General features: G+C 39.6%; 4 protein-coding genes across 6 annotated transcripts; 3 read left to right on the top strand and 1 right to left on the bottom strand.

Annotated features, from left to right (window-relative positions):
• The first annotated feature begins 142 nt into the window (after positions 1-142).
• Positions 143-3615, top strand: selplg (selectin P ligand). 3 transcript variants are annotated; one of them, XM_056403823.1, is made up of 3 exons: positions 143-581; positions 879-953; positions 1485-3615. In XM_056403823.1, the coding sequence occupies exon 3, from the start codon at positions 1500-1502 to the stop codon at positions 2892-2894; it is 1395 nt and encodes a 464-aa protein (XP_056259798.1). In that variant the 5' UTR covers positions 143-581; positions 879-953; positions 1485-1499; the 3' UTR covers positions 2895-3615. The 3 variants fall into 3 exon arrangements, with proteins under 3 accessions (XP_056259798.1, XP_056259796.1, XP_056259797.1); XM_056403821.1 differs by having other exon boundaries at positions 834-953; XM_056403822.1 differs by having other exon boundaries at positions 803-953.
• A 134-nt stretch (positions 3616-3749) lies between these two features.
• On the top strand, positions 3750-8012 carry tmem119b (transmembrane protein 119b). The gene is made up of 2 exons (XM_056403826.1): positions 3750-5201; positions 6730-8012. The coding sequence occupies exon 2, from the start codon at positions 6746-6748 to the stop codon at positions 7625-7627; it is 882 nt and encodes a 293-aa protein (XP_056259801.1). The 5' UTR covers positions 3750-5201; positions 6730-6745; the 3' UTR covers positions 7628-8012.
• A 263-nt stretch (positions 8013-8275) lies between these two features.
• Positions 8276-11554, bottom strand: LOC130186611 (iron-sulfur cluster assembly scaffold protein IscU-like). The gene is made up of 5 exons (XM_056403827.1): positions 11396-11554; positions 9614-9727; positions 9193-9303; positions 8978-9056; positions 8276-8881 (listed from the first exon to the last, which is right to left on the bottom strand). The coding sequence occupies exons 1-5, from the start codon at positions 11495-11497 to the stop codon at positions 8790-8792; spliced, it is 498 nt and encodes a 165-aa protein (XP_056259802.1). The 5' UTR covers positions 11498-11554; the 3' UTR covers positions 8276-8789.
• A 2234-nt stretch (positions 11555-13788) lies between these two features.
• LOC130186562 (chemerin-like receptor 1) lies at positions 13789-15617 on the top strand. Its single transcript, XM_056403763.1, has 2 exons — positions 13789-13857; positions 13969-15617. Exon 2 carries the CDS (start codon positions 13983-13985, stop codon positions 14991-14993), a length of 1011 nt encoding a protein of 336 aa, XP_056259738.1. The 5' UTR covers positions 13789-13857; positions 13969-13982; the 3' UTR covers positions 14994-15617.
• Positions 15618-15649: the final 32 nt, after the last annotated feature.

The following is a 15649-nucleotide window of genomic DNA, read 5'->3' as shown; positions in this document are numbered from 1 at the left end:
ATTAGTTTTTTTTACAGCATGGCAACATGTTCAAAACATTGAAAACAAAGTTTATGTCACTTTTGTGGGGTTTTTTGTGGGGTTTTTTTGTCAAATCTTGGTAGTGTTTTTTTGAAGACTACATCTCAGTATGACTCATTAGGACAGGAAGTGACAGTTATGGTTTCAGACTAAAGAACGTTTCTGTCACAGGGTACAAATGTCAAAACTTGAAGTGTTTGGACTGTTGTTGAATACCACTCTTTAATCACCAGGGTAACAAACCACCACGCTTCAGATTGATTGATCACATGTCATTTCAGCTTATTTTATTTCTTCATGTGTTATAGTTGACATAATGTTGACCTTGTGTAGCTGATCGTCTATCACTGTGGGTAACTATGAAAGCCTTGAAGATCCTCTCTTTCCCCCCACATGACTTACAGCTTTAAATCTTAGACAGAAGTCTGATCAGAAGTTGACGTGCAGTTTACAGAACTGAGTACTTCCTGCTACTTTGTAGAGTAGTAATCAGGACATCAGGACACAGAGCAAACATGCTCTGCACCTGAACACTGCTCCTGAACCTCTCCATCTACAAGGTAAGACTCTTTATCTGCCAATAAATACATATAAGATCTTTAAATATTGTAGCCAACCCAATGTAGAGGTTCATTTTGTCTTCAACAACAAAAAGAAGATTCTGATAAAAATTTTACTTCCTCACTGATTCAAACTAAAGCTGTGCGTTCAAAGGAAGTGTGTCTGTATCTGACTTATCTGAAAATGTTATATAGCGCTGCTTTTTGTTTTTTTCAAAAAGAGTGTGAACATTTCCTGTTTCTTCTATCAAGCGGTGTGACAGTCACCACAACAGTGCTCCAATGATTCTTCCACAGAGACTGAAATGAGCTGAAGGCGACTTTTATTCATTTTTATCCTCACATCCTTCCATCGGCTTCTCCAGCGGCGAGGTAAGACCCTGACACATCTTTGTTCTGGTTGAATCTTTCTGCTCTTGGGGACAACTGTTTCCTTGTATAGTAGAATAGGATAAAGTTACTTTTCTTTTTTAAAAAATGCTCTCCAAAAATGTCCCATTGCGTTACCGGAGGAAATGTATCTGTGTTGTCTACCTTCTACCTTAAACGCAGGTTGTATTCTTAACTTTGGCAACAAAAAGTTACAGAACATCTGTTCATGCAGTTTAAACATTTTTATTAAAAAAGAAAAAACATTAAATGTAATTTATTTTTTCTGTATAGACTCCTTTTAAGTGAGTTTTAGATTCACTCTACAAATGCTGTGGTTCTCTGTATTTTTCTGTGAAAATGTAGCAAAGGGTGTGGTGAAAGACTCATGACTGTTTCATCATAAGGTGTCACTAACAGACACATGACACATTGATTTTCCCCCATGTGTTTGTCTTTTTACTACAACTGTTTACTACTACATACAACCTCCCTCTTGCACTGCAGCCTGTAAAATCTTTTCTTTCATTTCAGATCTTTTGTTCAACCATGATTCTCCTCAGCGTGAAGGCGTGTCTGACGCTCCTGTGGGGAATATCTGTTTTGTTTTCTGTTGAGACGGAGAGTGCTTCCATCCCAGAAACCAGCAGCGGCAACTCAAACGGGCCGCTATCCACTGCACACACACCTCATAATGAAACAGAGGTGCAGTCTGCGATGTTGGATCCAACTCACAAACCTGCAGAAGTTGCTGTTACTGCAACAGCAGACACCGTCTTGTCACCCACAAGGGAAGCAGAGGAGGTAGTTGTCAGTACCAGAGGTGACATCTCAAACGGCAGCACAACTCTCAGTTTGTTTGCTGTGACCGGTGTGACAACAGCTGCAGGCAGCTTTGGTCCACGAACGCGCCATACCTCCGCAGCAGTGACCCCAGCTGCAGGTGATGCACAACACACCCGTGATACGACATCGACAGAAACAGCTACACCTAAAGATCAGTTACAACAACAGTCGTTCAACACTTCTACTCACATGACAGCTCCTGCAATAACTTCTACGCCATCCTCAGCAACAGTGCCTGTGTTTCCACTGCAGCCCACATCCACAGCTACGCCTGATGTTACATCCACAGCTACGCCTGATGTTACATCCCAGTTATCATCCAGCACCACCTCTGCTAATTCCACTGATAAGGCTTCACACTTCATCAGCAGTCCCTCAGCCTCTACAACTACAGTGACAACAAGCCCTGCCTCTGAGGCAACACCTGTGTTTCACCCCACGTTTTTACCCGTCACAACATCTGAGACACCCACCGCCAGCGCTGAGCTTTCTTCTACATCTCAGCCCGTTTCCCGCACGAGAACCCACATCTCCACATCACAGTTTCCTGACACAACAGGGTTGAGCTCTACCCCCGAGTCTCCTGCCACCACAGCCTCAAATGACTCCTCTTTCTCCACTTCTGCCTCTACCTCTGCTGCCTCTACCAGTGCGGCAGGAATCTTCATCCCTCACGTTCCCAAGAGGTTGCCAATTCCAACCACCAGATCAACTGCAGCACCTACAGCAGTGACTCGTGAAGTCTCAAAGAGCCCACCCAGCACTGAGGTCCAACCCTGCTCTACCCGAGGAGTGGTGAAGCACTGCCTCATCGCCGTCGCCTCCCTGGCCGGATTGGCCACCATCTTCATGGTTTCTACCATTATCCTATGCGCCAGGCTGTCAGCAAGGAAGTACAGGGTCAGGAGACCTCAGCAGGCAACTGAGATGATGTGCATCTCTGCCCTGCTTCCTGAGAGGAATTACTCCTACACAAGGCAACGCAATCCGATCACTAACGGAGTCCTAGTGATCCCCAGCGCTGGAGACAGCGAGGAGGACGGAGGAGATAACCTCACTCTCAGCAGCTTCCTCCCAGAAAACGACCGTTTTGTTTAGATTAATTTATCAGTATTGACATGTTTTCATCAGCCGGACTGATCTGGCTGATGCCAGTGATGTGGAAACTGTTGCTGTTTTAATAAACCAATGCTTCCTCTTTGATGTTGTTGGTTTAGCTTCAATGCACACCCTACTCTTGTGCAGGAGCAGACATAGAAACCACAAACACACACACACACACGCAAAAAAAAAAAAATACACAAAAAAACAGAAACAGTTTCTGTTTCATTTTGACGTACCACGAACCGTATCTGGTGTTTGATTAAACCGTATCTGGTGTTTGATTGAACCGTATCTGGTGTTTGATTGAACCGTATCTGGTGTTTGATACAGTGGGGTCATCAAATTTGTATTTTAAGCGAGAATGAACATGTTTTCCATAATTTTACACGTGCCTTCCTCTGGAGACCGTGAGCCAGGATGCAGAGCGTGATCAAAGATTTTTTTTCAAACATCCTGAACTGAGCCCTGATGGTGTTTCACTTAGCAACGGGAGACAGGAAGGCTTATTATGTCAAGGGATTACTGTTCTTCACAGACACTGTTCAGTTTACAAGTGCCATTCTAGCAGCTGTGAGGCTTAATTGTATAATTGTATTGTATATGTAATTGAGTATTTTGAGCGATGATAAACTTTATGTGACTCTGCTTATGCGAGTGCTTGTGTAGAGTTGCAGTTTCTGTCTTGGGATAATTTATTAAACGAGTGTCTTTTTAACATTTGGTGATGACTTTTTGAGCCTGTTTCTGCCTTATTATTTCTTGCAAGTTTCCTGGAAAGAACAACGTTCTTTTAACACTTTAACACTTTTAGTGTAGTTAGTTGTGTTGACTTTAAAAGCATTTGTTGATTTTGAAAGAACTTCTCCATTTAAACCCAAGAAAAGATTCATTCAAAAGCAGTCTAGGTTACACTTTTAATTGGAAGTGATTATTTGACAGTGTACCAGTTGAAAACATTCTGTATTTTAACTGATTAATCCCATATTACATATTTCTTTCCAGGAACCTTCAAAAGAAATTATTGGAAAATGATTAGACGTTACAAATCCATAAAATAATCCATCAAAAGTTGTTTTTTTTGAGAGCTGTTCACTCCTCATAATCCAAAATTTCTGCTGAAAATGTCCAAAATAAGACCTCAAATTACAAAACCATACAGGATAAAACAAGTTACAGTTTTTGTTCCATGTCCTAATGTGTCTCTGAGCGCTCTGTGGACTTTATAAAAGGCTTTTCTTTCTACCCTGGACTTGATTTCATATTCACTTCCCTTCCTCTGAAAAGAAAACAGAGCCCTGACTGCTTATAAGGGATATGAAGCCTTGTTTTTTTTTGTTTTTTTCTCCTTCTTCCCTTTTTTTTTTACATTTAGCAATGTGCAGCTGAAACAGATACCGGTGACTATCAACAGAGCTGAGACAAATGTAAACCTGGAGGATGCCGGACCTCATCTCATGCTCCTGCTGACCATATAAAGCTAAGTCTTGCCTTGACTGATCGCAAACACACAAGACTTGCCAAAAATGCATTCACACGCACACACAATCACTTGCAGGCTCACTCATACCAAGTCACACTCGTTCCCTAAAGTGGTCACACACACCGTGTGAGTTTAATTGCTTGCCTCTGGAGGGAAAAAAAACACAGCATTGTTTCTAGCAGTCTCCCCCCTTCTCCTGGCTGTTACACAGGAAACATTAACCTCTTCCTGCATTAGCTGGTCACTCATATGAGCTGCTCTCTGACTCTTTTTTTACCCCCAAGAGGTCTGCTGTTAGTCATCGGTGTCAGAAGATAAATGGTTAAAGGAAAGGCCAGGCTGTCAATCATGGAGAGATATATTAGATTGAGATGTTGCTGATGATAATGGTGTTTGAGGGTTGGTTTATATAGCTATAAAGTATTTATTTTTTGTTGTCCTGGCACATCCAGTTTGCTGCACAGGAGAGTACAGGAGAAGACCCTGCCCCCACAGCACATTATAAACTCCTACCTAACAAGAACAATCTGTGTGCAGGCCGGAGAGCTCAGACACTCTGAGGGAAACTGAAGGGGGAGGTGAACAGAGGAAAGGCAGAAGGAGGGATTTGTCCTCATGGTTAACAACATTTTTTTTTTTTTTTTTTGCACTATCCAGACAAACCTCCAGCCTGAAATCTGAAACTGCAGAAGTGGCGTGGCTCACTGAGCATTCGCTACTCTTTGCTGTGCTCTGTCTCAGTTCACTTTTTCCAGACTAGTTTCACTCATCCTCCATCAGAGGTGAGTCCAACAGAGACACTTCTTCTGCTACTGTGGATGGTGAGTAAAATGTTCTGTCATTTCATATAGTTTTTACTGTAATTCTCTTTTTTTTTCATTGAATGTTACATTGTAAAGCAGAATTTGGGTTTCTTTGCATGATATTAGTTCAAGTGTTTGACAGCATCACGATGCCTTCAGAGCAAAATCCAGCCTCAGGGAGAAAGAACATGACTTTGAAAAGTTAAAGACAATATTTTCTGTCAGTTTTACACATTAAAATGGACAAAAGACTTGCACAAAAATCTGCTGAGTGAAGAGTCATTTCATGTGTGTATCCGTGTGCATATGCCTGCCTTATGTGCATATGTTTATGCATCTGCTTGCACAGGCTTGCGTGGTCATGTATATTTGGTCTGGGGTGAGGAGGTGATTAATTTTGAAAAAAACAAAAATCATCCTCCAGATGAGAGCAGAGTATCATGTGGCCCAGCTTGTACACAGATGCAGTAGAATAAGGATGAAAGTGTGGGAGCTGCTGCCAGTTGACACACAGACTGAGCAGAGAGCTGGCTGTGATCCAGAAAACTGTACCATCCTATATACCCCTTATGCCATGCAGACGTTTCTGTCTTATTTGACCTTTTACCTAACATTTTGAATTCTGCTAATATACAACATGTATGTTCAGTAGACTCATCTGATTTCATCCGAATGAGTAAAAAAGTTCAGGCCGAGCTGGAGTGTATTTAACTTTGTGGCGATCAGCAAAGACTAACGACTGGTTTAGTTGTTGTTTTGGTGCAATCCAGAGAACTTATAGTGTATGACACCTTCATACAAAATGATCATATCTAGGGACTGCTCATTGTACATGAAAATTATATCTAATGTGCAGAACCCTTCTATGATGTGAAAATATTGGAGGTTTGGTTCAGTTTACATGGATGTTTTTAACAAATGGATCCTTGCTTCTCTGTATAATTATGTGCGAGGCCCGGTTTGTGCCTCTCATGTATAACTTGAGCTACAGAGTGTGTTTTTGCCAAAAGCAGAACATTTAAAAGCACTTAACTGCTGTTGTGAAGGTATTTCCAGAATCCTCACAGACTCTTCCTAGCATGTTGATGAAAAAATAATCAGTCCGCTGTAAAATAAATATGACTTTGAACTCATGTCCCATATTGTGCCCGCATTAAATATAGAAAATACAATGAAACACAGAGATAGACAAATATAACTGATAATAAAATCTATTTATAGTTATGTTTCACATACAAATTGAACACACGTGTCATTTCCGGCCACCATCTTCTTCTGGCAGAAAACAGGGGCACAACTTGAAAGATGAACAAAAGAATTTTTTTTTTTTTTAATCCTTCAGTGGACTGAATATTTTTTCATCCAGATGTTCAGAAGAGTCTTTGAGGATTTTGGAAATACCTTCAGACCAGTGATAAACATTGTTAAACAACTTACAAGGTTTGTCAAAGATCATTTATTTTTCAGAAAAACAGATGCTTAGCTCTAAACTATCTTCACATATGGCACTGGCATTTCAGTTACTGACATTTACTGTTATTTACAGATCCTGAAGGGAAACGATGCTGCCGATGGCCCTCCAACAGATTGGTGTGTGTGTGGTGTTTTGCATCAGCAGCAGTTTGGCCACACCTATACCTTTTTACAGTGCTCTGGAGGGAAGTACAGATGAGGAAGAACTCAGTAACTTAACTTCCCCCATGCCCACCAGCTACCCATTCTCTGAGTACCAAACCACACCTGTTGGCCCCAACCATGTCAAAACTGACTTTTTGAGTCAGGTTGTGAACTTTCTGGACCAGAACATGCTCCTCATCCTTGTTGCAGCCACTTTGATTTTTCTTGTCTTCCTTATTATCTGTGGGGCAATTTTCATGAGCTGCAGGCGAAAGGTTAACGCCTACTACCCTTCCTCCTTCCCCTCAAAAATGTATGTGGACCACAGGGACAAAACCGGCGGCACTAAACCCTTTAATGAAGTGCCAGAAAAGCCAGCTCCTGAGCAGGAAAGTGAGCCAGTGGACTCTCACAAGCAGCTCCAGGCCGACATCATGAGGGCTGCCAAGAGCCTGCGCACACCAAATAAATCTGTTGAGGCTGTGGAGGGAAATGACCACAGTCAGAAAGCAGCAGACCACAGTCCTGAGGACAGCTCTAAACCAGATGGCAGCATCCTAGATCAGCAGCTGCCACTACCAAGTCTCCCTGAGGAAAAGGAGCCAGGCGAGCTCCCTCACAGTGAAGCAGCTACCGCAGGAGGCAGCTCAGAGCTGAGTCCTCCGGAGCAGCTTCATCCAGACGAAGATGATTCAGAGCAGCCTCATCCAGACAAAGATGACGCACAGGAGCCTTTGATTGGCCGGAGTCTCCGGCCCTCCTCTCTGCATATTCACAATGACTCTGCTACACTTCAGCTGATCGCAGGAGAGAAAACTGCCTTCTAACCACTCTGAACGCTGTGTCCTGAGTTTATTCTCTTGAATCCATCGTTGGCGATTTGTCCAGTAAACCTCAAATAATCCCTATGCAAGAAAGTGCACGTACAGCAGAGCTTTCCTCTAACTGGATATTATGACATTTTATAAACATGTCTCATGCACTAATGTCTGGTACAAAAATATTTCCTTTTATGGGGTTATTTTTCTTTGTTGTTGTTGTTGTCTGCTTTAATCCTTGAGCATTCCTGCATAGCGGCCACTTCAGTAAACATGTAGTGGTATGGTCCCAGTTACCTTGTATTTCTGTGCAAAAACATTGAGCACTGACAGCCTTTCACAGATGAGTTTTGGTTTTATGTAAGCACAATAAAATTCATATATTCTCAGTTCACCTCCTGAATTACAGACCTTTTTAATCATAGACCCCATCTTGACATGTTATAGCAGGAGAAGCACTGGAGTATATAAGTTTTTAGAACAAATGCATGTAATTTAGGTAATCAAGTTCCATAACCATTAAATTGTGCATTGTCCATCGTTACCAAAATTAGATACACTGTGCTTTTCCATTTATGTGTCAAACTGCATAACATGAAAAATATATTTTATTCATGTTCAAAGTAGTAAATTGCAAGCAAAAACAAACACAAGACATGATTTGGGATAGTTTTATTGCAGATTTTCAAGGAAGCATTACTAATTACTAATGATTAGAAATTACACTAAAAACCAGTGGACCCTTTCATTTTTTCAAGCCACTTTGCTTCATTGCATATCAAAAGGTCAGTGCTTTAGGGTGCAGACAGGATACTTCAACAGCTCTTAGCTTTATCAATATCTCCATCGCACCATTCCACGTGTACACTCCTCAAGCTCGAAATCTTGAAATATATCACAATCTCAAAAATAAGGCTCAACTTTGTACCAACAACCCAAACAGTGCTTACATTGTGCGTTTACGTGACAGGCTAAAAGACAGAGTATGCGGGGTTAGAGGACCACAGACTAAGCCTGGTGTAACACTGCTACAGAGGGTTGACGATTGTACTTGTCATCAACAGATTAGGTGTGCGTTATCAATACTGCAGGAATGTGGAGTACTGCTATTTCTCCTCCTGGCAGTGGGAAGCAAGCAGTGGTGTCCAGCTCAAGAGTGGAAGTGCTCCGTTTAATTGCTGGCCCTGACTGCCTCCTGCTGGCCATCGTCTTGCTTGAGGCGATAGTCAGCCAGAGCAGCCTTGATGGCATCCTCCGCAAGCACTGGGGAGGAACAGGAATTAAAGGTTGAATATTCATAGATACGTGGGACAGTTTGGAAAAGAAGAAACTCATGAGACGGATTCACTGAAGACTTACTGGAGCAGTGAAGTTTCACCGGTGGAAGACTGAGCTCTTTGGCAATGTCAGTATTCTTTATGGTCAAAGCTTCATCCACCTGAAAAGAAAACACACACTTTAGCTTCAGTAACCACAAAACCATTACCAGTCAATGATGACACATGAGCAGAGCAGAATAAAGAGGAAGAATGAAAGTGTGAAAGCAGTTTCATGATTGTAACAAGTTCACTTACAGATTTGCCCTTCACCCACTCAGTGACCAGAGAGCTTGAGGCAATAGCAGAGCCACAGCCGAAGGTTTTGAACCTGGCATCCACAATCTTCCCCATGTCATCCACCTCAATCTGTCAAATGAGAGTTTTACTCACATGGGGGGAAGAAACTACAAGTGATCATTGATTAAAATAATCGCTCCTGTGTGTTTACTAAAAAAAAAAAAAAAAAAAAAAAAAAAAACACAGGAAATGCTTCACAGCAATGCTAAACTAAATAATTTAAGACTTAGCGCCATCTACTTGTTAAAACAAGAATGTAACATATCAGTGCTCTCTGTGTGTTTCTTCCACTTTTGCTGTGTTATAACAATTCAGCCCTGATGGTTCTCTGTGTGTATACAAAAGGCTATAATCTATCCATACTTAGTGACAAACATACCTGGAGCTTCATTACATCTCCACAGGCTGGAGCTCCCACCAGGCCAGTCCCAACACTCTTGGAGTTTTTGTCCAGTGATCCCACATTTCTTGGGTTCTCATAGTGATCCACCACCTTCAGACGACAGAGAAAGGAAACACCATGTTAGGTAATAATTGTTGACAATATTTCATAAAACTTAAATAAATTATAACCCACATGACAGTAGCATCCTGGAATACTTTTTCAATTCTACCACAATCAGAAAATAAATGTCTATAAATTTGGTGTATCACTGTTATACAATGACATGTTTCCTCCATTACATAAGGGACACTGAAATAAACAGATTAGGACCGGATCTCATTGTCCTCTATACAAACTCCTGCATCCTGCCCTCTTCCAGTAGTTTCTGCTGAGTCATTCTGACCAACACAAACTGCCTGAGCTTGTATTGCAGTGCATGTCCTGATTAGTACTGCATTTCATACACAAAATTTCATGTGATTTGAGATTTCTGCATTTTTGTGTTGTTGTTTGCTCTCAAAACTGTCTACAGCTATTCACATATTTATGATCTTTCAGCTTTTTATAGCATGTTTTATGGAGTAGAATAACACTAGTTAAATGACATCTTATAATGTTAGAGCTTTATAAGGACCTTTTTTGGGCACATCATTCTTTGGGCTTTTAAGTCAACATGGGATGTTGACTTAAAAGCCATGGCTCATGGTTACATTACCTCAAAGCTACAAAAAGCCTTTCAATAACTGTATATAGCAACTATGTGTGTATATATATAATTATAATAATATATAGTATATGATAGTAGCTATATTATATTTCAACACAAACCATCTCTGTTTACAAGCATAAACTAACTTAACTTGAATGTTTCTGTGATTCTGATGTCCACAGCCCTTTGTCTCCCTGTTGCATCAGACACTGATGTCGCACAATGAAAATCAAAAATCTGAATGTGACTGTTCTACACTTCTGCAGGTGTTACAGAACATGTACAAGTTGTGTGGCACACTGTGCTCCTTCAACATACTGACAGCCCTTACAGCTTATTAATCGGATGTGATCCAAGTATCAAAGCTTTGGCAGTGCCAGCTGGGAGGAAGATTAGTGACGTTATTCTAGTCTTCAACTTGTTAACTAGCTATGACATGAAACAAATAATGTTTGTCATTTTAGTAAGCTTTCAGGTGTATCATAAACAACAATTTATGTGTTTCTGTCACACTCAGCTCAGTATATGTAACCCATATGGAAGCAGCTGATGTAACCTCACCTGGGACATTTTATAAAAGGCAGTTGTTTACAGGGTTTTTTGCAGGATTCACAAAAGACCTATTTATAGAGGTATGAAAATGTTATGGGAAACCAGTTGAGATGATAGGCTACGTACTGGAATTATTTATCATTAACAGCAATATAACCCCTTTTCAGTACTTGTATGTAACATTAATGCCAATATTTTTTATTAATTTATATATTGCAAACTATACTCAGATAAACGTCATAATATAGATATATGGATTAACTAATGACTAATGATAAACGTTATCACCTTTTACGATCAAATTAGATTTAATACTTCTTAAAGAAGCCCCTTGTTTTGTTTTTAAAGAGAACTGAATTGAATTATTTTAAGCTTTCAGCTCCATCTCATTACCTGACCCAGGAAGACACTATCAAACTGTAACTGTAATATTTGTAAACATAGACCAAACAGCAGCGAGTAAACGCTGTCGTCCGTCGTCTTTTAGTAAAGCTGAAATAAACTGGATGTTTTACCTTCTTGTGGTAACAGCACTGGGTGATGAACTCCGGAGCAGAGACCCTCCTGGTGATGAAAGCCAGAGGACTGAGACACTTGTTCGCAACGGTACCCGCCATGTCGAGAGACAGCAGAACTGACGCAGTTTGAAAGAGAAGAGCAGCTCGAGCTGTAGAACTAGCCCCGGCAGGCAAGACGTCACTGCCATGGGGCGGGGCTAAAGTAATAATATCTGCGCATGTCCGGTTTATATAAACAAACATCTTTTTGTAATACAGTGAGTAGGCATATCCATGGTCTCCAAATCGATTCTCAAAACATACTTTTATCAGAGAGCATAGAGATAGTTGTTTTTTTTACCATTTTATTTGTATTTTTATTTCACTTACAGTATCTTACATCACTGAATTGTTTTATCTCTTATTTAAGAGTTAGTTTTTAATTTGCTGCATTTTGTGAAGCACTTTGTTACTTTAGCTTTGAAAAGAGCTCTACAAATAAAGATTATTATTATCATTTTAATAATCAATTAATCAAACAACACCTTTTAATTAAACGACTCATTGTTGAGTCTTTGAAATGTCAGAAAAATAATGAAAAATACCCATCACAATAATCAAGTTGTTAATTATTTTTCTGTCAATAAACTTATCGACTAATCAGCTTATCGTTTCAGCAAAAATGCAAAATGTGTCTAAAAGTTTCCAATAAGAATGAATAATCGATTAATACTTATTTGTTTTAGTTCAAGCCGTTTATAGTTCTTTCTTGTAAATACCTGTGGACATGTAGAATAAAGGTTTACCTAAAACTTTATTCTGCAAAGTAACTAATATCTGCAGCTATCCGATAAATGTAGTGGGGTGCAATATTCCTTTCTGAATGGTCGTGGAGTACTAAGTATTAAGCAGTACAGTTGTGAAGTACAGTCTTGAGCAAATACCTTCGACCTCTGTACACTATCAAACGATAATTTAAAGCACTTAAAATTAGTTCCACCTAAGATTGTCACATTAAGGTGTCAGTGATGATAACACAACACCATTACATGCATTATGACAGTGAAGGGCCCAATCTGCATAATTGTATTTTTACTTTTGATGCTTAAGTAATTTTGTGGTATTAATTCTGTACTTTTACTAAAGTAAAACTGTATGTGTAGAACGTTTAGTTGCAACTTTAATATTTTGTACATTGTATCTTTACCCAATAGAGTGATCTAAGTACTTCTTTAACCAATGCTAATAAATCATGGAACAAATTTGAGATATAGGATGTTACAATTATCTTTACCACAGCACAGGAGACAAATGCTGGTGAACATTGGACCACGTAGCTGGGGTGGCAGTGAGGCACACACTACAAAAGCACAAAGAAAAACAGGAAAGCTACAATGGTAACTGGCACTGAAGCAGCGCTACATGAATGCAGCAAAAAATCACAAGAAAAAACGAGACAGAATTATCTGCCACAGGAGTCATGACCCGGCTTACATGGTGAAGGCGATGCAGAAGATTGAACCCAGGTGTGCCTCATCTGTCAGAGACCAGGGAGACAGAGTTGACCAGCCACTCCTCTTGCCACACACACACACACACACACACACACACACACAAACACTGCAGGAAAGAGAGAACACAGATACAGAAGCAAAACAAAACGAACACAAAACTAAACCACAACAAATGTTTCTTCACAAATGGGCAATTTGGATTTAAAAGCAGGCTGCGTATAGATATGAGGTAAACTTTGTGATCTCTACCACAAACAATTGTGGTTTATGTCTCCTGACAGATATTGGCAGTAATAAGACATTGGTAAATGGTAATGGGAGATGTTGACTCAACTGTTATTTCTATGTGTGTGCTTGTTTTAGATTAGATTAGATTAGATTAGATTAACTTTATTTATCCCACAACTGGGAAATTAATTTACCACAGCAGAAAAATAAACATCTATAGAATAAACATCTATGGAAATATACAACAAAAATATACCAAATATACACTAATAAATACAATATACACAATACACACAATATGTACATGAAAAAGTGTGTGTTATGATGTGTGATATTAGTGATCGAATGTATGATGGCAGTTTTTGATCTGAAATTATTTATTTATTTATTTTTCACTACAGAAAATGTTCTATAGGCACACCCTTGGGTGGTTGATGTGAGCTGTGTGGTTGTGTAATGTGGTTTGTTAGACGGCAACAGGCTGTTGTAATTCCAGAAACACCCATCAAAAAGCATCAGAAAAACACACAACAGTTTTCTGTTCTGTCAGCAAAAAAAACAAATATTTTTTCATTAGTGGATGACAGACAGCAGACTTTCGCTTGTTCCATTACGTATCACTTCTGATTATTCTCGTCAGAAACACTGCCCAGGAAACAGAAATGAGAAGTTGCATCCAACAGCAAGCGCCTCAGTAAAAAGGGACTTTACAGTTATTGCTTCCACATCTAGACAAACGTGAGTACTTAAGTTCTTGTGTTTTATATGATAAACTAAAATATATTTTCCTGATCAAACTGTGAACTGTTACAATTATCTGTTTTCATATGTACTATTGTAACATTATAGGAAAAGAAACAAGCATGGATTTGGATTATGTTGAATATGAAGATTACACTCCAGGCAATGACACCGAGAGCAACACCACCACAGCTGAACTACTGAATTTCAGCAGTTCTCGGTCTGCTGTGACCCATGTTCTGGTGGCAGTCAATATCCTTATAACTGTTATTGGCCTTGGAGGAAATTCATTAGTGATCTGGATCTGTGGATGGAAAATGAAAAGAACGGTCATCACCACCTGGTATATCAGTCTGGCCATTTCAGACTTTTTGTTCTGTGCGTTTCTGCCCCTGGAAGTTTTCTACATGATAACCTCACATTGGCCTTTTGGACTGGTCTTGTGCAAACTGACCTCCTCCGCCCTGTTTCTCAACATGTACAGCAGTGTGTTCCTATTGGTTTTGATCAGCACCGATCGCTGTATAATGATTTCATTTCCTGTCTGGTCACATAACCACCGGAACGTGCGGAAGGCATTTGGAGTTGTTGTTCTCATGTGGCTCCTTTCTGCACTCTTAACGTTGCCCTCAATGATCTTCAGACAAACCATAGTCCATGGCTCAGTCACTCAGTGCTACACAGATTACAAGGGCCATTCTGGCCACAAGGTAGTGGCACTGACTCGATTCATCTGCGGGTTCCTAATTCCTATCCTAATTATTCTTTACTGCTGCTCTGTGCTCGGTGTGAAGCTTCGAAGTTTGACCATCAAGTCAACAAAGCCTTACAAGGTCATGGCGGCACTCATCTTATCATTTTTCTTCTGCTGGGTCCCCTACCATGCCTTTGTGCTTCTAGAATTAGACTTGAAGAACCAAAGTGTGGATGTACTTCAAACTGGGCTGAAGGTGGGAGCCACCCTGGCCGCAGCAAACAGCTTCATATCCCCAGTTCTATATGTCTTCATTGGTAATGACTTTAAACAAACTCTAAAGCGGTCTTTGACATCAAGGATAGAGGATGCAATGGAGGAGGACTTTCGTACAGGTGCTCTCAATCACTCAAGGTCTAAGTCAATGGAAATTATCTAAAATGAAACTCAAACCTTTGTCATCAATGATATGGAGTATTACAAAGTATAGATCATGATTATTGAGCTGGGTGATGTCAACAAAATCATATGTACTTGATTGATGATTTATTTATCACTGATAAAACCTCACTCACTTTTAGAGAGTGGATTGGCCACTGACATACATTTTTGTTACTTTCAACTTAAAAAAAACTTTACATTCAGATATTTTGTATTTTTAGATTGTTTTTATGTCTGTGAATGAATTCCTTTTGTGTTGTTATGTTTAGGGGTTCAAATTGCCCCTTGTGGAACAAATTGAGTTTTTTAAATTGAATTAAATGTATTATTTGCAAAACATTATAATTTGGTTGACCTAACTTTAAGTAAAACATACCTGAAGTGAAACATTCATGTGACCATCGTCTATGAATTGTTCTGGAAAAACAAATGTCTTAATTATTAATCTTGTTATTTGAAATTGATGCTAGCTTAAAATTTATGAAGGAAAGTAAACAAAATACGTACTACAAATGTAACCCTACTAGCAAGCAGTACTGTTGTGTATCTTTGTATTTTCTGTTATTTTAATTCATTAATAATAATTCATTAATTCAAAGGCAAATAAAAATATTCAACATGCTCTTAGCGTTTTTAAGTTAATTCTTTTAGTTT

This window comes from Seriola aureovittata, chromosome 18 (assembly GCF_021018895.1).
Source record: "Seriola aureovittata isolate HTS-2021-v1 ecotype China chromosome 18, ASM2101889v1, whole genome shotgun sequence".
NCBI classification, from domain to species: Eukaryota; Metazoa; Chordata; class Actinopteri; order Carangiformes; family Carangidae; genus Seriola; species Seriola aureovittata.
This window is presented reverse-complemented; position numbering and strand designations above follow the sequence as displayed.

Coding starts and splice junctions, on each gene's coding strand:
- selplg (XM_056403823.1), top strand. CDS start 1,500: ATGATTCTCCTCAGCGTGAAGGCGTGTCTGACGCTCCTGTGGGGAATA.
- tmem119b (XM_056403826.1), top strand. CDS start 6,746: ATGCTGCCGATGGCCCTCCAACAGATTGGTGTGTGTGTGGTGTTTTGC.
- LOC130186611 (XM_056403827.1), bottom strand. CDS start 11,497: ATGGCGGGTACCGTTGCGAACAAGTGTCTCAGTCCTCTGGCTTTCATC. Junction 9,728..11,395: donor AGTGCTGTTACCACAAGAAG/GTAAAACATCCA, acceptor TGTCGTCTGAAG/GTGGTGGATCACTATGAGAA. Junction 9,304..9,613: donor GAGATGTAATGAAGCTCCAG/GTATGTTTGTCA, acceptor CTCATTTGACAG/ATTGAGGTGGATGACATGGG.
- LOC130186562 (XM_056403763.1), top strand. CDS start 13,983: ATGGATTTGGATTATGTTGAATATGAAGATTACACTCCAGGCAATGAC.